Source organism: Zophobas morio, unplaced genomic scaffold, assembly GCF_036711695.1.
Source record: "Zophobas morio isolate AGI-343-1 ecotype UQ-CSIRO unplaced genomic scaffold, CSIRO_AGI_Zmor_V1 ptg000006l, whole genome shotgun sequence".
NCBI classification, from domain to species: Eukaryota; Metazoa; Arthropoda; class Insecta; order Coleoptera; family Tenebrionidae; genus Zophobas; species Zophobas morio.
In genome coordinates, this window is record NW_026972111.1 from 1,373,703 (window position 1) to 1,397,628 (window position 23,926).

The following is a 23,926-nucleotide window of genomic DNA, read 5'->3' on the forward strand; positions in this document are numbered from 1 at the left end:
AATTGAAAAACCGATCGAAAATAGAAAAATTGAATAATCTAAAAATTTCGAAAATTTAGAAACGCAAAAAACTGAATAATCGAAAAAACTAAAAAACCGAAAATGAAAAAATAGAAAATTTGGGGAATCGAAAAACTGAAGACTTGAAATGGAAAATTGGGAATTTGAAAAGTTAAAAAATTGAGAAGACAAAAATTTGGGTAATACTAAAATATCGAAGAATCAAAAAACTGAAAATCCCAAAACTAAATTTTCGAAAAATTGAGAATCGAAGAAAAATTGAAGACGTCATAGAAATGTGCGTGATAATTTCGATGATTTTGAATTTTGATGGTAGATGGGAGCTTTGACAATAGATGGTATTTTCGTGATTTTGAATTTTAGTGATTTGTAATTTGGTTGAGGTTTTGTAGTATTTTCGAACCATCGCTTATTGTTTGAACCAGATTTTAGGTCTAGCGCCTTCGTCCACTTGGCCAACCTGACTGTCCAATCTGTTTAGTGAAAATCGCGACAGACGGACAGACGGAAACGGGGGACCTAATTTGTCCTATCCTATTACAACAGTTTCTTGGCCTATGATCGGGAAATAATGTGGATTAAGTAAAATATACTTATAAAAACAAGAGTTTCGCGATTTGGCCATCGATGATGATAATATAGAAGTCAAAGTCTTTGTAAGTTCTATCAAAATATTCCCAGAAAACCATTCTTGGCAACTAAAGAATCAATGTTAGGCGACGTCTAGCATTGATAGCAAACTCTCCTCTGATTCGCTAATTCAAGGTCAACTTTCTTCGCTTGCTGGTACAACTCGCTGCGCTCGCTACGACCCAGTAAAATTCCTTTCATCGCTTTTTCTCCCCACTTAATCTAAATTTGCTTCAATACCCCCATGTTATTTCCGTTGCACTCCTTCCACCCCCCTCCTGCGTCCTTCTCCAACTGGGTCAAGTGACCACTGCACTCACTACTCCCCAAGGCCGCCCTTCTAATTAACCGCTCCGATGACCCCATAATGTCACGAGTGCATATCCTCACCCCTTGAGCGTCGGGACGTCTGGTGGAGCGGAGGCGCCGGCACGTCGTGGCGTCGTTCGTAACCTCGATGGTCGCGCACGTTGTTTGCTGTATACTTCTTTTCATTTTCATCTTGGACGGTCACGTCAACAGTATGCTGGTGCACTTGTGGTTTCTCACGTTTGCGGTCGTCGGGGTGCAGAGGGGTAAGTTTAGTGGGACTCCTCTGTTAGTATTTAGTTGGTGGAGTTGGGAGCTTTCTTTGGCCTGGTACGAGTCGGGGGCATATGGTGGAGAATTGCGCAGTGGTTTTATGATTTGTTGGGTCTCTGGGACCGCCGGATGGGCGGCGTGAGAGTGGGCGGCGGTGCGTTGAGAATCGGCGGTTGATAAAATTTAAATGCGCAGTTGAATAAAAGTGGGAAATTAAAACGATAAAGAAACGAAAATAGAAATGTTGTCGTTTCTTTGATATCTAAAGGGTCATTTTCTAAAAATATTTTAATATATGCAGGGTGTTCGTATTATTGCGCGTAATAACATGCAATTAATTGTTTTTTTATAGAGCACGAAATGGAAACTTTGAACTTTTGGAATAGTGTAATCTTAGTTTAAATGAAGTGATGACGTTTTGTGCATATCTTGCAGGCTAAGTCGACTTGGAATTAAATATACAGGGTGTTTAATACAACGTGTTACTTTTTGAAGTTCTCTTTTTATTGGAAATTTTGTGGTTTCGAGACACTAAATATTTTAAAAATTGCAGGTGTCAGTGGTTTGACAATAATCAAATTCATTAGTTCAAAAACTGATTTTAATTAAAAAAGAAATGACAGTGCCTCAGATGAAAGTAGAATTTAACTCATATTGGACGAAGTTCTGTTCTAGTATGGAAAGAGGACAGTTTGGTAAATATTTACCCGGGAGTTGCACATTGTAGATTCACCCTGTATATGTTATAATAATATGTTGTTTTGCGACATTAATATTAGGGGTTATCTTAGGGTCATATTTTAAATTAGTGTAAGTACGTTTGCTCTAGAAACATAATTTCGTCCTTCATTTTTTGTGTTCTGTTGCGTTTATGTAGGTTAGTAAATAAGTAAATTTTCCAGAATGATTACATCTGCAGATAATTCAGGAAATTAAGTTCAAATAATGTGAGTATGTAAAATAATAAAAAAAAAAATGCTTAAAAAGTCAGAAATAGTGCTAATTAAATAAAAAAATATAAATTTTCTCGGTTCATGTTTTGTTCAGTGACTAGTATTTTAAAACTCATTTCGGAACTTTTATTACAAGAACACTGAAAAACTATATTTTGTACTGAATAGAACATTTAAAAAAAAAGCAAAATTGTGTAAAAATTTTTCGAATTTCCGATTTTTTGCCTTTTCGATTTGTTGATTTTTTTCTGGTATTTTTTAGCGTTTTGTTTCTTCAATTTTTCGGTGTTTCAATTTTTAAATTTCTCGATCTGCTGTTTTTTCTCAATTTACTGATATTTCAGTTTTGAGCTTTTTTAATTTTTTTAAATTTTTCAATGTTTGGATTTTTCGACTTTAGAATTGGTGACTTTTCAATTTTCCAATTTTTTTTAATATCTTTTTTGATGTTTCAAATTTTTAATTTCTAGATTTTTCGATTTCTAAATTTCTTAATTCTTCAATGTTTCACTCTTGATTTATCGATTTATCGGTTTTTCGATATCCCAGTTTTGGAATTTTTTAATATCTCGATTTTATAAATTTTAGATTTTATTTTTCAGTCTTTCAATTCTTCGATTTTAAATTTTGTAGTTTTAAATTTTTTGGTGTTTCGATTTCTCGATCTTTCGAAATTTCGACTTGTTTGTGATAGATTTTTTATTTTTAGATTCTTGAATTTTCGATTTATCAAGATTTCGATGTTCAATTTTTTTAATTGTTTAATTTCCCGATTTTTAGATTTTTCAATTTTTTAATTTTTCGAGAATTTAATTTTGGAATTTTTCAATTTCTCGATTTCTTGTATTTTTGATTTTTTAGTTTTTCGATTTTTCAATATTTCGATTTTGCGCGTTTTAGAAATTTTTTGACTTTTTGATTTTCCAAGTTTTCGAAGTTCGAATTTTCGATTGTTCAATTTCCCGATTTTTAGATTTTTCAATTTGATTTTTCGATTTTATCGACAGTTTTTCAACTTTTAATTTTTCCATTTTGGTTATTTCAATTTCTTCATTTTTTGATTCTTGGATTTCTCCATTTTTCGATCTTTCCACGTTTCGATTTCTCGATATCTCGACTTTTTAAATTTCCGAATTTTTATTTTTTTAATTTTTGGATTTTTGGATGTTCCAATTTTGCAATTTTTTTGATTTCTTAGGTTTTTGATTTTTAATTTTTTTTTCGATTTTTCGATTTCTCAGTTTCTCAATTATTCAGAGTTTCAGTTTTGATTTACCAATTTATCAGTTTTTCGATATTTCAGTTTCGTTTTTTTTTTAATATTTTGATTTTTAAAATTTTACATTTTAATTTTTCGATTCCTCGATTTTTCAAACTTTCGATTCTTCAATTGTTCGATATTTTAATTTTTCTAATTTCTATAAACTGAAAGTTTTCTGTTTCCCGATTTTTCTGATCTTCGATTTTTCTGTTTCTCAACTTTTTCAATTATTAAATTTTAGATTTTTCAATTTTTTGATCTTACGATTCCTCGATTTTTCGATTTTTCGATGTTTCGATTTTTCAATTTTTTCTGTTTTGCGAGTTTTAAAAAATTTTTCGATTTTTCAAGTTTTCGAATTTTTCAATTTTTCAATTTTTGGATTGGTCAATTATTCGATTTTTTTTAAATTCTACTTTTTCAGATTTTTTGATGTTTCGATTGGCTCTATCTTTTGATTTTTCGAATTTTCGGATTTCGATTTCTCAATTTCTCAATTCTTCAATGTTCCAATTTCGATTTTTTGATATTTAAGATTTGGGATTTTTTAATATTTGGATTTTTTAAATTTTAGATTTTTTTCGATTTTTTGATATTTTTGATGTTTCGATTGTTTGATTTTTCAATGTTTTGATTCTTCAATTTTTTGATTTTCTAAAAATTTGGAGTTTTCTATTTCCCGCTTTTTCTGTTCTTCGATTTCTCTGTTTGTCAACTTTTCCAATTTTTAAATTTTAGATTTTTCAATTTTTTGCTGTTTCGATTTCTCGATCTTTCGATTTTTTGATTTTTGAGTTCTTGATTTTTCAATTTTTTCGGTTTTTCGATATACATATCAAGATTTCGATGTTCCATTTTTCGATTGTTGAATTTCTCGATTTTTAGATTTTCGAATTTTGAATTTTTCGATTAAGAATTTTTTTAAATCCTAAATTTTTCAATTTTTCAACTTTTAATCTATCCATTTTGGCTACTTCAATTGCCCGATTTTTCGATTCTACGACTTCTTGATTATTTGATCTTTCTATATTTCGATTTTTTGATTTATCGATGTTTCGACTTGTTGATTATACTTTTTTGATTTTCAAATTCTTGATTTTTTATTTTTTTTGATTCTTCGATTTTTCAACATTTCGATGTTGGGTTTTTCGATTATTCAATTTTTCAATTCTTAATTTTTACATTTTTCGAATTCTAGATTTTTCGATCTTCCTCGATGTTTCAATTTTTCGACTTTAAGGTTTTTCGATTTCTGGATTTTCCAATTTTTCAATTTTTCGAGAATTCCGTTTGAGGATTTTTCAATTTGTCGATCTTTCATATTGTTGATTTTTTAGTTTTTCGCTTTTCAAATTTTCGATTTTTTAAATTTAACATTTTTCGATTTTTCAATTTTTCGATTTCCCGTTTTTTTGGCTTCTCGATTTTTCTATCTTGTTAACTTTCGATTTATCAATTTTTCGATATTTCGCTTTTGGGATTTTTCAGTTTTTTAATTCTTCAATTTTTCGGTTTTTCAAATTTTCAATTTCTAGATTTTCAGTTTTTGGATTTCTTAATTTTCCGATATTTCAATTTGCGATTTTTTAATTCTACGATTTTTTTATTGTTCTATTTTTCGACTTTTAAATTTTTAAATTTTTAATTTTTCCATTTTGGACTAATAAATATTTCAATTTCTGGATTTTTCGATTCTTCGACTTTTAGATTTTTCGATCTTACTCGATGTTTTTAACCCTTTTCGAATTCTGGATTTTCGAATTTTTCAATTTTTCGATTTTCCATTTTTTCGAGAATTCAGTCTGGGGATTTTTGAGTTTCTCGATCTTTTATATTTTTGATTTTTCAATTTTTGATTTCTTAAATTTTACATTTTTAGATTTTTCAATTTCTCGATTTCCCTATTTTTTGGCTTCTCGATTTTTTAATCTTGTTAACTTTCGATTTGTCAATTTTTAGATATTTCAGTTTTAAGATTTTTTAGTTTTTTGTATCTTCAATTTTTCGGCTTTTCAAATTTTCAATTTTTCGATTTTAAAATTTTTCCAATTTTAAATTTTCCAGTGTTTGGACTTTTCGATTTATCGATTTTTTGGTTTTCCACTTTTCGATTTTTTTGATTTTTCAAATTTTGAATTTTTCGGTTTTTCGATTTCTCACTTTGTCAATTCTTCATTGTTCCAGTTTTGATTTTTCGGTTTATCGATTTATCCATTTTTCGATATTTCAGTTTTGGGATTTTTTAATATTCGGATTTTTTAAATTTTAGAATTTTTTTAATTTTTCGATTTTTCAAGGTTTTGATGATTCGATTTTTCTCGATCTTAGATTTTTCGACTCGTAGTTATAGATTTTTTTATTTTTATAATTTTTGATTTTTAATTTTTTCGAGATTTCGATGTTCGATTTTTCGATTGTTGATTTTCTAATTTTTAGATTTTTCAGTTTTTGATTTTTCGATTAATAAATTTTTTATATTCTAAAATTTTGAATTTTCCAATTTTTTATATTTGCATATTTCTTCGACTTCTCGATTTTTCCATCTTCTCATGTTTTGCGTTTTTGATTTTTTCATATTTCGATTTCTCCATGTTTCAATTTTTCAACTTTATAGCTTTCCGATTTTTCGAAGTTTTGAATTTCCTGTATTATATCTATTTTCCAACTTGTCTTTTTGATTTTTCAGTTTTTCGGTTTTTCAATTTTTCAATTTGCAATTTTTAATAATTTTCGATTTCGATTTTTCGATTTCTTGATATTTCAAGTTTTCGTTTTTCGAATTTTTCAATCTCCGGATTTTTAAAATTTTACATTTTTCGATTTTTTACTTTCGATTGCTCGATTTTTAGATTTTTCAATTTCTCGATTTCCCGATTTTTTGGCTTCTCGATTTTTTAATCTTGTTAACTCTCCATTTGTCAATTTTTAGATATTTCAGTTTTAAGATTTTTTAGTTTTTTGTATCTTCAATTTTTTGGCTTTTCAAATTTTCAATTTTTCGATTTTCAGTCTTTCGATTTATTAATTTTTGGATATTTCAATTTTACAATTTTTTGATTGTTCTATTTTTCGATTTTTAAATTTTTCCAATTTTAAATTTTTCAGTTTTTTTTGGACTTTTCGATTTATCGATTTTTTGGTTTTCCACTTTTCGATTTTTTTGATTTTTCAAATTTTGAATTTTTTGGTTTTTCGATTTCTCAATTTGTCAATTCTTCATTGTTCCAGTTTTGATTTTTCGGTTTATCGATTTATCCGTTTTTCGATATTTCAGTTTTGGGATTTTTTAATATTCGGATTTTTTAAATTTTAGAATTTTTTTAATTTTTCGATTCTTCAAGGTTTTGATGTTTCGATTTTTCTCGATCTTCGATTTTTCGACTCGTTGTAGTTGTAGATTTTTTTATTTTTATAATTTTTGATTTTTCAGTTTTTCGAGATTTCAACGTTCGATTTTTCGATTGTTGAATTTTCTAATTTTTAGATTTTTCAGTTTTTGATTTTTCGATTAATAAATTTTTTATATTCTAAAATTTTCAATTTTTCAATTTTTTATATTTGCATATTTCTTCGACTTCTCGATTTTTCCTTCTTCTCATGTTTTGCGTTTTTGATTTTTTCATATTTCGATTTCTCCATGTTTCAATTTTTCGACTTTACAGCTTTCCGATTTTTCGAAGTTTTGATTTTCCTGTATTATATCTATTTTCCAACTTGTCTTTTTGATTTTTCAGTTTTTCGGTTTTTCAATTTTTCAATTTTTCAATTTTGCAATTTTTAAAAATTTTCGATTTCGATTTTTCGATTTCTTGATTTTTCAAGTTTTCGTTTTTCGAATTTTTCAATCTCCGGATTTTTAAAATTTTACATTTTTCGAATTTTTTACTTTCGATTGCTCAATTTTTGGATTTTTCGACTTTGCGGATTCCGTTTTTGGTTTTTCAATTTTCAAAATTTTAATTTTTCAATTTTTCAGTTTTTAGATTTTTCAGTTTTTAAAAAGTTTCGATTTTTTGGAAAGCATTTTTGGTTGTCTGCTCATCGTTTCCATAAGTTAAATTTATTTCAAAATTTATTTCTAAATTGTCAGTCTCGAGAATTTGATACACATATACAGGGTGAGTCACTAAGTGCTCATTAATTAATTATGTTTTTAGAAAGCCAAAGATGAAACTTTGAGGACTATACTCTAAAATTATTTTTAACTATACGGAGTTATACTGTTTGCAAGGCTATTTTCACATATTCTCATTAGCCTTTTTGTAGGCTTTATAGAGTTTATTTTTGAAATTCCAATGCGATGTTGCCACGTTATTCCAGTTTTCTTAAAATTTTTGGTATTGGCAGGGAACACAAAAAAATCGCACTATTATTTTTAGATTCTGTATACCAATATTTTATGGAAGGATAAATAAAGGTACGCGCTTTGTAGTGGTATTAATTAAATCAAATTTTAAAATACAGAGTGTTCGAAATTTGAATTCGAATAAGAAAAAAATCAAGTTGTACGTTACATCTTAAAAATGAAAAATTCATTTAGGGATATAATTTATAACTAATTTCAGATATACAAGACGTTCCATTTAGAGAGTATACACGAAAATGGTATTTCATTCTATATCTATATTTCTTTTTAAAAGATTTTTACAATGAGAATAATTCTAAAAAACTATTAGGATAAACTTCAAGAAGTCTTATATCAAAATTTACTTAGTGATAAGCTCGAAAACGTTATTAAATACGGGGCATCCCATTTGTGAAATTTGAGGAAACAAGCAGTTTAGAAATTTAATTACCTTTTGTGCAAATCAATAAAACAATTCTTCCATTTTTATAAATACGTTTTTCAAGATAAGATAATTTTTTTCTTTTTTTAATATGTAAGTGTGTAAAATTAAAAACAATGTAACTTTCAAATGGAACATCTGTAATATGAAAATAATTTTAATTTCTAACCCTAAATGGGAATTATACGAAATGATTGTTTTCCAAAATTTCGTGGCCTCTAATTTCCACGTAGTATGAAATCGCAATGTCAGGACTTAAGCAAGCGGAAACTCACATGACGCTTACTTTTATCTCAGCACGAAATTGATTTTTATCTGTGATTTTTGATTAAAAATATTATTGAATTGTCGCTTTATCTTTGCGTTTGTTACAAAATCCTAATAAAATACGACTTTCGCAGAATTTCTTTATGCCATCTAACAGGAAAATGCATTACTTAGTCACGTATTAGCTTCCACTTTTATTAAGATAGTTTTCCGTTTTTCCTCAGGCTTTTCTCTCAAATGCTACAGCTGCCTCTCCAGCGAACCCCGCGATGCTTGCATCAAGCTGGACAAGAGCAAAATTCCCCTAAAATCTTGCGACATCACCGAATTGGCGCAAACAGAGCGCTATGCCAAGCAAATCCAAGAAGACATGGGAAGACTATACGAAGTCCACGCAGCCCAGGAGCCCCTCTTTCCTCTAAACTGCTTAAAACAAGAAATTCTGCGTGAGTATCAAAGAACTCGTTCTTTGTAGAATTATGTGGATATTTCTGCTGCTTTATGGTGTCACATAATGGAAAATATTTGTTGTAATTTTAATCATGCGGAGCAACTCGAGTAGAGATAAAGGTGATTGACGAACATTGACCTTGATTATAGAACATTTTGTTATTTGATTGATTAAAGTTGTTTAAGCTTCCACACTGGCGATAAATTATTTATTTGCCAAAACAGAAGTTTCTGCTTTAGATCGGTAGTTGGTATTGGCTTTATTTTATTGTATTGGGTACTTTTAATACGACGAATTACTGAAGTAAGCCTAGTTGGCACACTCGGTATCTTATCTTGTTTAACTGTGCTTTCAATTAACGTTAATTTATCAGTTAATTAGTTATTATGTTTTTGTGGTTGGGAAACTGAGTGATTTTTTGAATTGCAAAATTGATAGGTTGTTTTCTACTACAAATCGTTTATTACCTTTTCTTGGAAATCGGGCTATCTGAAATCATCTGACGATCTGTAATGACGTCAAGTCTGTGTGATAAGAAGGGCTACACCTGTACTTTACAACACTCTTGAGTTTATCTCTAACTAAGGCGCGTTGTCTATAACAACAACACAAGCTACCTCTCAACACTCTCAACATCAGTTGTTCCATTTTTTTTTCGGTTTGTCTGTTTCGCTAATTCACATAGATTGACCGAGATTATGATCAGCCTTTACATAAATAGACTCAATTTTTCACAGCAGTGGTATTTGTATTATCCACCAGATTTTCCAAATTTTGCTTAGTAATTAGTTCAGTTCATTCCTGGAGTGTGTGCTATTAAACAGACTCTGCTGCTGCAATAAAATGATAAGATAATTGTGATATATTTATAGATTTCATAGTCGACTGAATTACATTTTGAAATAAGTGACACTCATTTTATTATTATTGTTAATTTTCACAATTCTATCTTTACAGGTGTGTTTGAATTTTTTCAACAAGTGAATAACATTTTGACAAATAGTTTTCAAGTATCTCGGTCACTTGGTTGAATTTTTTGTTCGTTTTGCTTTTTCTTTAGTCCTCATCATTTCTTCTCTTACCGAAAGTGTCAAAAGAAAGAACTTTTCTCGAACATTGACGAATATTGTTTCTTTTTTTTGAAGTCAGATTTTTTACTTTTCCGGTGTTTTAAAATACTGAAATGTTGTTTGTACTTATTTGAAACTACCTCATAAATCAGGCACAATGGGTCTTCGATGGTGTCAAAGTACTTCAAAAACCAGATGCAAGAAGTCCTCGAGATTCTTTCTATTTTTTTTTTTTAATAAAACACAGTGGTCCCCGAGATTCAAATTACTTTAAAAACAAAAGATCACAAAATTCTTCAAACTACCTCAAAAATAAAACAAAAAGGGTGGCCGAGATTTTTCATAAAGCGGACACAAGGAATCTCAAGATTTCTTCAAACCACTTCAAAAACTGGACAGAAGTGGCCTTTGAGATTTTTTTTTTCACAACAGGTCTCCGAGATTCTTTTAAACTACTTCAGAAACAAAATAAAAGGTATCCTAAACTACTTCAAAAACCAAACTCAAGAAATTCTCGAGTTTCTTTTAAACTACTTCAAAAATCAGACATAGAGGACTCCTGAGATTTATCTAAGCTACTTCAAAAACAAACAACCTCAAGATTTTTCAAACTACTTGAAAAATCAGGCACATGGAATCCCTTCAAACTATTTTTAATTATAGACACAGGCGGTTCTCGAAATTCTGTCACACTGCTCCAAAAACAAACAAAAGGGTTCCCCGAGATTTTTCCAGACTACTTCAAAAACCAGACACAAGTGGTTCCCGAGATTCTTTTAAACTACTTCAAAGAGCAGACTCAAGAGATGCCCAAGATTCTTTCAAACTACCTCAAAAACCAAGAACAAGTGGTGGCAGAGTTTTGTTTAAACTACTTAAAAAAACGCACACAAATGGTCCACGAGATTCTTTTAAAATACTTCAAGGGCAATACCCAGAAAGATTTTCGAGATTCTTTCAACGTACTGCAAAAACCAAACAAAAGTATAAACAAGTGGTTCTTGAGTTTCTTTCAAACCAGCAAACCACTCCAAAAACCAGACAGAAGAAGCCTCAAACTATTTTTAAAGGCAGATACTGGCGGTTCTCGAGTTACTTTCCGATGATTTCAAAAACAAAAGTAGAGGGTTTTCCGTGATTCTTTCAGCCTACTTCAAAAACCAACCACAAGTGGTTCTTTCAAATTGCTTCAAGGGTAATACGCAGAAAGATCCCTAAGATTCTTTCCAGCTACTTTAAAAACCAAAAAAAAGAGTCCCCGAGATTCTTTCACACTACTTCAAAAATCAGACACATGAGGTCCCTGAGATTTTTTCAAACTACTTCAAAGGCCAGACACAAGTGGTCTTTGAGATTCTTTCGAATTGCTTCAAGAGCAATACCTCGAAAGAGCCCCGAGATTCTTTCAAGCAACTTCAAAATGCAGGCACGTGGGTTTCCCAAAAGGTCTTCAAACTACTTCTAAAACTAGACACAAGGGGTCCTCAAAATTTTTTCAGATTACTTTAAAAATAAAACAGAAGAGATCGTCGAAAGTCTGTAAGGTCCAAAAACCAGGCACAAATAGTCTCCGAGAATTTTTCAAAATACTTCAAAACCCAACAATAAGTGGTGCCTGAGTTGTTTTCAAACTAGCCAAAAAACAAACACAAATGGTCTTCGAGAATCTTTGAAATTGTTTGAAGAGTAATACCTAGAAAAATCCCCCAGATTCTTTCAAGCTACTTCAAAAATCAAATAAAAGGAATCCCCAAGATTCCTTCAAACTACTTCTAAAACTAGACACAAGTGGTTCCCGAGATTCTTTCAGACTACTTTAAAACAAAACAAAAGAGATTCTCGAGATTCTTTAAGACTGCTTCAAAAAACAGGCACAATTTTTCTCCGAGATTCTTTCAAACTATACTTCAAAAAAACAGAGAATATTAGTGTCCTAGATTTTTTTCAAACTGCCTTAAAAATCAATCACAAGTAGTCCCTGAGATTCTTTCAAACTACTTGAAATAGCAGGCACAAGGGGGTCCCCGAGATTCTTTCAAACTACCTCAAAAACCAGACACAAGGATTCTCCGAGATTCTTTCAAGCTGTCTTAAAATCAAAACAAAAATGGTCCTCGAGAGCCTTTCAAACTATTTTAAAAACCAGATACAAGAGGTTCCTGACATGCTCTCAAACTACAATCAAAAACTAGAGACAAGTGGTCTCCGACATTCATTCAGTTTGCTTCAAGAAAGAGCCCCGAGATTATTTCAAACTATTTCAAAAATCACTCACAAGTGGTGCCTGAGTTGTTTTCAAACTACTCAAAAAACGAACACAAATGATCTTCGAGACTCTTTGAAATTGTTTGAAGAGTAATACCTAGAAAGATCCTAGAGATTCTTTCAAGCTGCTTCAAAAACCTAGCAAAAGGAAAATTAAGACTCCTTCAAACTACTTCTAAAACTAGACACAAGTGGTTTCCGAGATTTTTTCAGACTACTTTAAAAACAAAACAGAAGATATCCTCGAAACTCTTTAAGACGGCTTCAAAAACCAGGCACAATTGGTCTCCGAGATTCTTTCAAACTTCTTCAAAAATCGACCCAAAAAGATCCCCAAAATTCTTACTAGCTACTTCAAAAATCAAACAAAAGGAGTCCCCGAGATTCTTTCAAACTTTTAAAAAAATCAGGCACAAAGGGGTCCCCGAGAGTCTTTCAAACTACTTCAAAAACCAGACACAAGAGGTCCCAGAGATTCTTTCAAGCTACTTTAAAAACCAAGCAAAAAGAAAATTAAGACTCCATGAAACTACTTCTAAAAATAGACACAAGTGCTTTCCGAGATTCTTTCAAACTACTTTAAAAACAAAACAGAAGATATCCTCGAGATTCTTTAAGACTGCTTCTAAAACCAGGCACCATTGGTCTCCGAGATTCTTTCAAACTACTTCAAAAATCGACCCAAAAAGATCCCCAAAATACTTGCAAGCTACTTCAAAAATCAAACAAAAGGAGTCCCCGAAATTCTTTCAAACTTTTTAAAAAACCAGGCACAAAGAAGTCCCTGAGATTCCTTTAAACTACTTGAAAACCTAGACACAAATGGTCTCCGAGATTCTTTCAAACTACTTCAAAAATCAGACACATGTGCTCTCTGAGATTCTTTCAAATTACTTCAAAAATCAGAGACAATGGTCCCCGACGTTCATTCAGATTGCTTCAGGAATAAAACACAGAAAGATCTCCGAGATTGTTTCAAACTACTTCAAAAATCAGACACAAGTATTCCTTGAGATTATTTCAAATTACTTCAAAAAGTAGACACAAGGATTCTATGAGATTCTTTCAAATTACTTCAAAAACCATATACAAAGGGTCCTCAAAATTATTTCAAACTAATTCAAAAGCCAGACACAAGTGGTCCTAGAAAATTTTTTCAAATTGCTTTATGAGCAATACCCAGAAAGTTCCCCGAGATTCTTTCAAGCTACTTCAGAAACCAAACAAAAAGAATCCCCGGGATTCTTTGAAACTATTTCAAAACGCAGTTACGTGGGCTCCCCAAGACCCTTTCAAATTACTTCTAAAACTAGACACAACAGGTCTCCGAGATTGTTTCAAACTACTTTAAAAACTAGAGACAAGGAGTCCTCGAGAATTTTTAAAACTACTTCAAAAACTAGACACAAGAATTCTACGAGATTTTTTCAAGGTACTTCAAAATCAAAAGAAAAGGGGTCTCCGAGAGTCTTTCAAACTACTTCAAAAACCGGACACAAGAGGTCCCAGAGATTCTTTCAAGCTACTTTAAAAACCAAGCAAAAGGAAAATTAAGACTCTTTCAAACTACTTCTAAAACTAGACACAAGTAATTTCCAAGAATCTTTCAGACTACTTTAAAAACCAAACAGAAGATATCCTAGAGATTCTTTAAGACCGCTTCAAAAACCAAGCACAATTGGCCTAGGAGATTCTTTCAAACTATTTCAAAAATCGACAAGTGGTGTTTGAGATTTTTTCAAACTATTTGAAAAACCAGCCACAAGTGGTCCCTGAGATTCTTTTAAACTGCTTGAAGAACAATACCCAAAAAGATCTCCAAAACTCTTGCTAGCTACTTCAAAAATCAAACAAAAGGACTCCCCGAGATTCTTTAAAACTTTTTAAAAAAACAGGCACAAAGGGGTTCCTGAGATTCTTTCAAACTACTTAAAAAACTAGACACATGTGCTCTCTGAGATTCTTTCAAATTACTTCAAAAATCAGAGACAATTGTCTCCGACGTTCATTCAGATTGCTTCAGAAATTACACAGAAAGATCTCCGAGATTGTTCAAACCAGTTCAAAAATTAGTCACAAGTGGTCCTCAAGATTCTTCCAAACTACTTCAGAAATCAGATACAAAGGGCCCTCAAAATTCTTTCAAACGATTTCAAAAACCAGACACAAATGGTCCTATTGTCAAATTGCTTCAAGAGTAATACTCACCAATATCCGGACATTTTTTCAAACTACTTCAAAAACCAGATAAAAGGAATCACAGAGATTCTTTCAAACTACTTCTAAAACCAGACACAAGTATTCCTTGAGATTATTTCAAATTACTTCAAAAAGTAGACACAAGGATTCTATGAGATTCTTTCAAACTACTTCAAAAACCATACACAAGGGGTCCTCAAAATTATTTCAAACCAATTCAAAAGCCAGACGCAAGTGGTCCTAGAATTTTTTTTCAGATTGCTTAAGAGCAATACCCAGAAAGTTCACCGAGATTCTTTCAAACTGTTTCAAGAACAATATCCAGAAGGATCTCCAAAATACTTGCTAGCTACTTCAAAAACCAAACAAAAGAAGTCCCTGAGATTCTATCAAACTACTTGAAAAACAGGCACGAGGGGTCCCCGAGATTCTTTCAAACTACTTCAAAAACCAGACACAAATGGTCTCCCAAGATTCTTTCAAACTACCTCAAAAACCAGACACAAGGATTCTCCGAGATTCTTTCAAGCTGTCTCAAAATTAAAACAAAAATGGTCCTCGAGAGCCTTTCAAACTACTTCAAAAACCAGATACAAGAGGTCCCTGACATGCTCTCAAACTACAATCAAAAACTAGAGACAAGTGGTCTCCGACATTCATTCAGTTTGCTTCAAGAAGGAGCCCCGAGATTATTTCAAACGACTTCAAAAACCAGTTACAAGTGGATCTTGAGTTTTTTTCAAACCACTCACAAAACAAACACAAATGATCTTCGAGATTCTTTGAAATTGTTTGAAGAGTAATATCTAGAAAGATCCCAGAGATTCTTTCAAGCTACTTCAAAAACTTAGTATAAGGAAAATTAAGACTCCTTCAAACTACTTCTAAAACTAGACACAAGTGGTTTCCGAGATTCTTTCAGACTACTTTAAAAACAAAACAGAAGGTATCCTCGAGATTCTTTAAGACTGGTTCAAAAACCAGGCACAATTGGTCTCCGAGATTCTTTCAAACTACTTCAAAAACCAGACACATGTACTCCCTGAGATTCTTTCAAATTACTTCAAAAATCAGAGACAATGGTCCTCGACCTTCATTCAGATTGCTTCAGGAATAATACACAGAAAGATCCCGGAGATTGTTTCAAACTACTTCAAAAATCAGTCACAAGTGGTCCTCAAAATTCTTTCAAACGATTTTAAAAACCGGTCACAAATGGTCCTATTGTCAATTTGCTTCAGGAACAATACCTAGAAATATCCGGACATTCTTTCAAACTACTTCAAAAACCAAATGAAAAGAATCGCATTGATTCTTTCAAACTATTTCTAAAACCAGACACACGTATTCCTTGAGATTCTTTCAAATTACTTCAAAAAGCAGACACAAAGGGTCCTCAAAATTCTTTCAAACGATTTCAAAGACCAAACACAAATGGTCCTATTGTCAAATTGCTTTAAGAGTAATAGCCAGAAATATCCGTACATTCTTTCAAACTACTTCAAAAACCAGATAAAAGGAATCACAGGGATTCTTTCAAACTATTTATAAAACCAGACACAAATATTCCTTGAGATTCTTTCAAATTACTTCAAAAAGCAGACCCAAGAGGGCCTTAAAATTATTTCAAACTAATTCAAAAGCCAGACACAAGTGGTCCTAGAAATTTTCTTCAAATTGCTTTAAGAGCAATACCCAGAAAGTTCCCGGAGATTCTTTCAAGCTACTTCAAAAACCAAACAAAAGGAATCCCCATATTTCTTTCAAACTATTTCAAATACGCAGGTATGTGGGCTTCCCAAGACTCTTTCAAACTGCTTCTAACTAGACACAACAGGATTCCGTGATTGTTTCAAATTACTTTCAAAACTAGGGACAAGTAGTCCTCGAGAATTTTTCAAACTACTTGAAAAACTAGGCACAAGAATTCTCCGAGATTTTTTCAAGCTACTTCAAAATCAAAACAAAAGAGGTACCCGGGAGTCTTTCAAACTACTTCAAAAACCAGAGACAAGTGCTCCCCCACATTTATTCAGATTGCTTCAAGAATAAAACACAGAAAGATTTCCGAGATTCGTTCAAACTACTTCAAAAACCAGACAAAAGGAATCCCCGGGATACTTTCAAACTACTTACTTCAAAATCCATACACATGTGGTCCCTGATGTTCTTTCAAATTACTTCAAAAACCAGAGACAATAATTCTCTGAGATTTTTTCAAGCTACTTCAAAATTAAAACAAAAGGGGTCTCCGAGATTCTGTTAAACTACTTCAAAAACCAGACGCAAGTGGTCTCCAAAATTTTTTCAAACTGCTTGAAAGACCAGACACAAGTATTCCTAGAGATTTTTTCAAATTGCCTTGAGAGCAATACCCAGAAAGATCCCGGAGATTCTTTCAAGCTACTTCAAAAACCAAACAAAAGGAATCCCCGGGATTCTTTCAAACTACTTCAAAACGCAGGTACGTGTGCTCCACAAGACTCCTTCAAACCACTTCTTTCAAATAGTTCCAAGAGCAATATATCGAAAGACATCCGAGATTTTTCCAAGCTACTTCAAAAACCAAAAAAACCCGAGATTCTTTCAAACTACTTGAAAAATCTGGCATAAGGCATCCCCAAGACTTCTTCAAACCGTTTTTAAAGGCGGACACGTCGGGCGCTCGAGATTCTTTCTGACTTTTTCAAAAAGACTCTTATCTTTTTGAAAAAGACAAGAACCCTTTTCTTAAAGGGCTTCCCGCGATTCTTTCAAAAACTACTTCAATATCAAAACACAAGTGGTGCCTGAGTCTTTGTCAAACAACTTCAAAAACCAGGCACAATTGATCTCCGAGATGCTTTCAAATTACTTCAAAAACCAGAGACAAGTAGTCCCCGAGATTCTTTCAAACTGCTTCAAACACCAAACACAAATGGTCCTATAGATTCTTCCAAATTGCTTTCAAGAGCAATACCTAGAAAGTTCCCGGAGATGCTTTCAAACTACTTCAAAAACCAGACAAAAGGAATCCCCGGGATACTTTCAAACTAGTTATTTCAAAATCCGTACACATCTGGTCGCTGATCTTCTTTCAAATTATTTCAAAAACCAGAGACAAGAATTCACTGAGATTTTTTCAAGCTACTTCAAAATAAAAACAAAAGGCGTCTCCGAGATTCTTTAAAACTGCTTGAAAAATCAAACACAAGAGGTACTTGAGATTCTTTCAAACTACTTAAAGAACCAGAGACATGTGATCCCCACATTTATTTAGATGCTTCACGAACAATATACAGAAAGATCCCCGAGATTGATTGAAAATACTTCAAAAACTAGTCACAAGAAAGGGGTCCTCGACATTCTTTTAAACTACTTCAAAAATCAGACACAAGTGTTCCTAGAGATTTTTTCAAATTGCCTTAAGAGCAATACCCAGAAAGATCCCGGAAATTCTTTCAAGCTACTTCAAAAACCAAACAAAAGGAATCCCCGGGATTCTTTCAAACTACTTCAAACTGCAGGTACATGGGCTTCACAAGACTCTTCAAACTACTTCTTTCAAATTGTTCCAAGAGCAATATATCGAGGCACCCCCGAGATTTTTCCAAGCTACTTCAAAAACCAAAAAAACCCCCAGACTATTTCAAACTACTTGAAGAATCAAACATAAGGCATCCCAAACCTCCTTCAAACTGTTCAGACTTTTTTAAAAAGAAAAGAAAAGTGCTTCCCGAGATACTTTAAAAACTAGTTGTGCCTGAGTCTTTGTCAAACAACTTCAAAAACCAGGCACAATTGGTCTCCGAGATGCTTTCAAATTACTTCAAAACCAGAGACAAGTAGTCCCCGAGATTCTTTCAAATTGTTTCAAAAACCAGCCACAAGTGGTTCCTGAGTTTTCTCAATCTACCTATTTCAAAAGCGAAAACAAGTGGTTCTCAAAATTTTTTCAAACTGCTTCGAGAGCAATACCCGGAAAGATCCCCGAGATTATTTCTAACCAATTCAAAGAGCAGACACAAAAAGTCGCTGAGATTCTTTCAAACTACTTCAAAAACCGGATACAAGTAGTCCTCGAGATTTTTCAGATTGCTGCAAAAACCAAAAAACCTCGAGATTCTTTCAAAATACTTGAAAAATCATGCACAAGGGACCCTGAAGGCTCCTTCAAACTGTTTTTAAAAGCAGACACAGGGGGTCCTCGAGACTTATTCAGACTGTTTCAAAATCAAAAGAAAAGGGGTCCCCGAGATTCCTTCAGACTACTTCAAAAACCAGACACAAGTGGTGCTTGAGTTTTTTCAAACTACTTCAAAAACTGGACATAAATGATCCTGGAGATTTTTTCAAATTACTTCAAGAGCAATATTTAGAAAGATCCTCGAGATTTGTTCAAGCTACTTTAAAAAGCAGGCACGGGAGCTGCGCAAGACTCCTTCAAACTACTTCTAAACCTAGATACAAGTGGTCTCCGAGGTTCTTTCAAATCACTTTGAAAGAAAACAAACGAAAGTAATCTCGAAATATTTTAAGACTGCTTCAAAAACCAGACACAAAAGATCCATCCCTGAGATTCTTTCAAATTATTTCAAAAAGCAGACATATGGGGTACCTGAGACTTTTTAAAGCTTCTTCAAAAACCAAACACAAAGGGGTGTCCGAGATTCCTTCAGACTACTTCAAAAACCAGACACAAGTGGTGCTTGCGTTTTTTTCAAACTACTTCAAAAACCGGACATAAATGATCCTGGAGATTCTTTCAAATTACTTCAAGAGCAATATTTAGAAAGATCCTCGAGATTCGTTCAAGCTACTTTAAAAAGCAGGCACGGGAGCTACGCAAGACTCCTTCAAACTACTTCTAAAACTAGACGCAAGCGGCCCTCGAGGTCCTTTCAGATCACTTTGAAAACAAAACAAAAGTGATCCTCGAATTTTTTTAAGACTGCTTCAAAAACCAGAACAAGAGATCCACCCCTGAAATTTTTTCAAATTACTTCAAAAACCAGACATGAGGTCCCTGAGATTTTTTCAAACTACTTCAAAAACCAGACACAAAGGGGTGCCCGAGATTCTTTCAGCTACTTCAAAATTAAAACAAAAGTGATCTCGAAATCCTTTCAAACTAGTTCAATAACCAGAGACAAGTTTAGTGGTGCCTGACTTTGACACAAATGATCCTTGAGGTTCTTTCAAGCTACTTCAAAAGGAAGACACGTGGCTCTCCAAGGCTCCTTCAAACCACTTCTAAAACTAGACAAAAACACAAGAAATCCTCGAGATTCTTTAAGAATGTTTCAAAAGCCAGCCACAATTGGTCTCCGAGATTTTTTCGAACTGCTTCAAAAAGCAGGACAATTAGTCCCCGAGGTTCTTTCAAACTACTTCAAAAACCAGCCACAATGAGTGCCTGAGTTTTTTACAACTACTTCAAAAACCGGACACCAATGATTCTCGAGATTCTTTCAAACAGCTTCAAAAGCTAGGACAATTAGTTCCCGAGATCCTTTCAAACTACTTCAAAAACCAGCGACAAGTACTGCCTGAGTTTTTTCAAACTACTTCAAAAACCGGGCACCAATGATTCTCGAGATTCTTTCAAACTGCTTCAAGAGCAATACCCAGAAATATTCCCAAGATTCTTTCTAGCTATTTAAAAAAAACAAAGAAAAAGGGGTCCCCGAGGTATTTTTAAACTAAGTACATTAAAAACCAGATACAAGAGCTCCTCAAGATTCTTTCAAACCACTTCAAAAACCAATGCTTCTGAATTGTACGTTCCAATTTTTCCTAGAAATGTAGTCCTAACTATTTTATACTATTTACAGTTGGACAAGGTCTATCCTGTTCGATTGCTTTTAGAGCCAGTCTAATAAGTTCGTTTTTTGTACTTGTAATCCTGTTCTTTGTTCCAGGCATTTCTACGATTTAAATTTTGATTAAGTAATTAAAATGAGAAAGATTTTTGTTAAGTGTAACTCAGACATAAATGTACATAATTTAGACACCCCTGTTTATATACATCTCTACATATGGCGCAATGTTTATACATGCGTGAAGAGAGAGAATAGAAGACGACAAAATCTGTTGCACCAGGAGGAAGGAAAAATGGAAAATTTTTTATTTTGAAATGGTTTCAATAATATGGTGCAACGCTTCATCAGACTGTATTGGAGATCATTGGAAGCACAATAAATATTAATCCATTAGAATTACTTTTGTAGATTAATTTAAGTCGAAAGTATATCAAGGCGAACCCCAGGTTTTACAATTCATACTTATAATAAAATCAAGATTACTTATTTCGTAGAATTTGTGAAAAAAGGTCTGAACAGTATTATCGTCACTTGTCTCAAGGAAACTAGGACTTGAAACTGCTTTGAGATATGGCTATGACAAGTCATGTTTACGCGGAAACTGCAGTTTAAAAATAAACTACACGAAAACTCTCAACTCTGATCTAGACGGTCCTGAGGCCTCCTACACATTTTTCGCTGGCTTTGTTGCCACTCGAACCGTATCTATCTGATTTCGTCTATTGCAGCTGCTTCATGTTACAAAATTTTTGCAATCTCATGACGAAAACAGACCCTTGCGTTACACAACTGCGCCCGCCAAACCCTAATTTATAGCTCATTTCCCAACACAATACCAAAAACACTTATCATCACAGCTACATTTTCCGTAAAAACGCACATTTTTCTTATCTGCATACTTGTCCCCGATAGATAAGATCAAACACGCAACATCATCAATAAGTTTTATTAAACTGAATGAATCATGGATTACAGCATTGTTTCGAACTTGTCACTTTTTTTTTCAGATGGAAATAAACACTACGTTCTGCGAGGTTGCCAGCTCGCCAGGAGCGACAACTTGGATATCTGTCTCAAGGTGAAGAAGGAGAAGGACGATAATGATAATCTTCGTATGAAATATTGCTCCTTGTGCAGCGGGGACGGCTGCAACGCCGCCGTCCAGAAGGGTCCTCTGATGTCGTTGGTCGGCACAATCGCTGCGACGCTTGTCACTTTTTTGATATATTACCGAATGTAAAAAAAATACGGAGAATAGGATTAGGTTAGGTTTAGATTATTTGTAAGCTTGGATAGACTCTCTTTTGTACATATTAGGTGGATTAAGTGCGATTTTTGCTTGAAGTTGGGCTGAGAGGGTTCCGGTGCTTGATTTGGGGTGGGTAAATGTAAGAATAAAGGTGTTTTAATACGTGGAAACTGGGGTTGTTTTTTTAGTGAGAAGGTATACATTTTTGGGAATTTGTTAAATGTGCTAAATTTGATTGTATAACATGGTGCTTATAGAGGTTCAGAAATCGGGAAATTTCTCAAAGTTTTTTATACTTTTTTAAACCAGGACAAGGGATCTCAGAGATTCATTCAAATTATTAAAAAAAAAAAACAAAGGTGTTTCCTTAAAAACCAAAACAAAACATAAGAGGTCTTCGAGATTCTTTCAAACTATTTCATAAACAAAATACAAGGCGTCCCTAGATTCTTTGAAGCTACTTCAAAAACAAAACAAAAGTGACTTTTTTTAAACTACATACTTCAAGAACAAAACACAAGTGATTCTTTCAAACTACTACAAAAACAAAACAAAAAGGGTTTCCCAAGTTTCAATCAAACTATTTCAAAAACAAAAGAAAATTGTTTCCCGAAATTTTTTCAAACTATGTACTTCGAAAAACAAAACATAAGGAATACCCAAGATTCGACCCAAAATTGGTTTCAAATTGTAGATAATCTTCCGGTAATTACGATTCTGAATTCGCCGTCACGATATCTGGTCCAAGAATCGCAAAAACTGAATTCAAAATTCCCTAAAATTTTCCAAAAAATTGGTTAAAATTGGTTTAAACGACCGAAAATTGTTGTCAATATGTAGATAATCTTCCTATAGTTACGATTCTGAAATCGACGCGACCATATCTGCTCCAATAAAGACGAAAAGTGAATTCAAAATTTCCAAAAATTTTCCAAAAAAGTGGCTAAAATTGGTTTAATCGACTAAAAATTGGTGTCAAATTTTGGATGATCTTCCTATAGCTACGAATCTGAAATCGCCGCTACCATATCTGGGACAATAAAGACGAAAAGTGAATTCAAAATTTCCAAAAATTTACCAAAAAAGTGGTTAAAATTGGTTTAATCAACCGAAAATTGGTGTCAAATTGTAGATAATCTTCCTATAGTTACGATTCTGAATGCGCCGTTACGATCTTTGGTCCGAGAAACGCAAAAACTGAATCCAAAATTTCCAAAAATTTTCTAAAAAAGTGGTTAAAATTGGTTTAATCGACCGAAAATTGGTATCAAATTGTAGATAATCTTCCGCTAGTTACGATTCTGAAATCGTCACCACGATATCTGGTCCAATAAACACGCAAAGTGAATCCAAAATTTTCAAAAATTTTCCAAAAAACTGGTTAAAATTGGTTTTATCTACCGAGAATTGGTGTCAAATTGTAGATACTCTTCCGCTAGTTACGATTCTGAATACGCCGTTACGATCTTTGGTCCGAGAAACGCAAAAACTGAATCCAAAATTTCCAAAAATTTTCTAAAAAAGTGGTTAAAATTGGTTTAATCGACCGAAAATTGGTATCAAATTGTAGATAATCTTCCGCTAGTTACTATTCTGAAATCACCGCCACAATATCTGGTCCAATAAACACCCAAAATGAATTCAAAATTTCCAAAAATTTTCCTATAAAGTGGTTAAAATCGGTTTAATCGACCGAAAATTGGTGGCAAATTGTACATAATATTCCGGTAGTTACGATTCTGAAATCGTCGTCACGATATCTGGTCCAAGAAACGCAAAGAGTGAATCCAAAATTTCAAAAATTTTTCCAAAAAAAGGGTTAAAATTGGTTTAATCGACCGAAGATTTGTGTCAAATTGTAGATAATCTTCCGCTAGTTACGATTCTGAAATCGCCGTCACGATATCTGGTCCAATAAAGACGCAAACTGAATTCAAAATTTCCAAAAATTTTCTAAAAAAGTGGTTAAAATTGGTTTAATCGACCGAAAATTGGTATCAAATTGTAGATAATCTTCCGCTAGTTACGATTCTGAAATCGTTACCACGATATCTGGTCCAATAAACACGCAAAGTGAATCCAAAATTTTCAAAAATTTTCCAAAAAACTGGTTAAAATTGGTTTTATCGACCGAGAATTGGTGTCAAATTGTAGATAATCTTCCGCTAGTTACGATTCTGAAATTGCCGTCACGATATTTGCTCTAATAAACACGCAAATTATAATCAAAATTTCCAAAAATTTTCCAAAAAAGTGCTTAAAATTGGTTTAATCGACCGAGAATTGGTGTCAAATTGTAGATAATCTTCCTATAGTTACGATTCTGAATACGCCGTTATGATCTTTGGTCCAAGAAACGCAAAAACTGAATCCAAAATTTCCAAAAATTT

At 32.8% G+C, this 23,926-nt stretch overlaps 1 protein-coding gene across 1 annotated transcript; it reads left to right on the forward strand.

The window, feature by feature from the left end:
* Positions 1 to 929: 929 nt before the first annotated feature.
* Positions 930 to 21,706, forward strand: LOC135122958 (uncharacterized). The gene is made up of 3 exons (XM_064047457.1): positions 930 to 1,226; positions 8,726 to 8,947; positions 21,295 to 21,706. The coding sequence occupies exons 1-3, from the start codon at positions 1,109 to 1,111 to the stop codon at positions 21,525 to 21,527; spliced, it is 573 nt and encodes a 190-aa protein (XP_063903527.1). The 5' UTR covers positions 930 to 1,108; the 3' UTR covers positions 21,528 to 21,706.
* Positions 21,707 to 23,926: the final 2,220 nt, after the last annotated feature.

What these genes read in the sequence shown, in the direction of transcription:
- LOC135122958 (XM_064047457.1), top strand. Translation starts at nt 1,109, where the DNA reads ATGGTCGCGCACGTTGTTTGCTGTATACTTCTTTTCATTTTCATCTTG. An exon ending in GGTCGTCGGGGTGCAGAGGG is followed by an intron (nt 1,227 to 8,725) that starts GTAAGTTTAGTG and finishes GTTTTTCCTCAG; the next exon opens with GCTTTTCTCTCAAATGCTAC. An exon ending in CTTAAAACAAGAAATTCTGC is followed by an intron (nt 8,948 to 21,294) that starts GTGAGTATCAAA and finishes TTTTTTTTTCAG; the next exon opens with ATGGAAATAAACACTACGTT.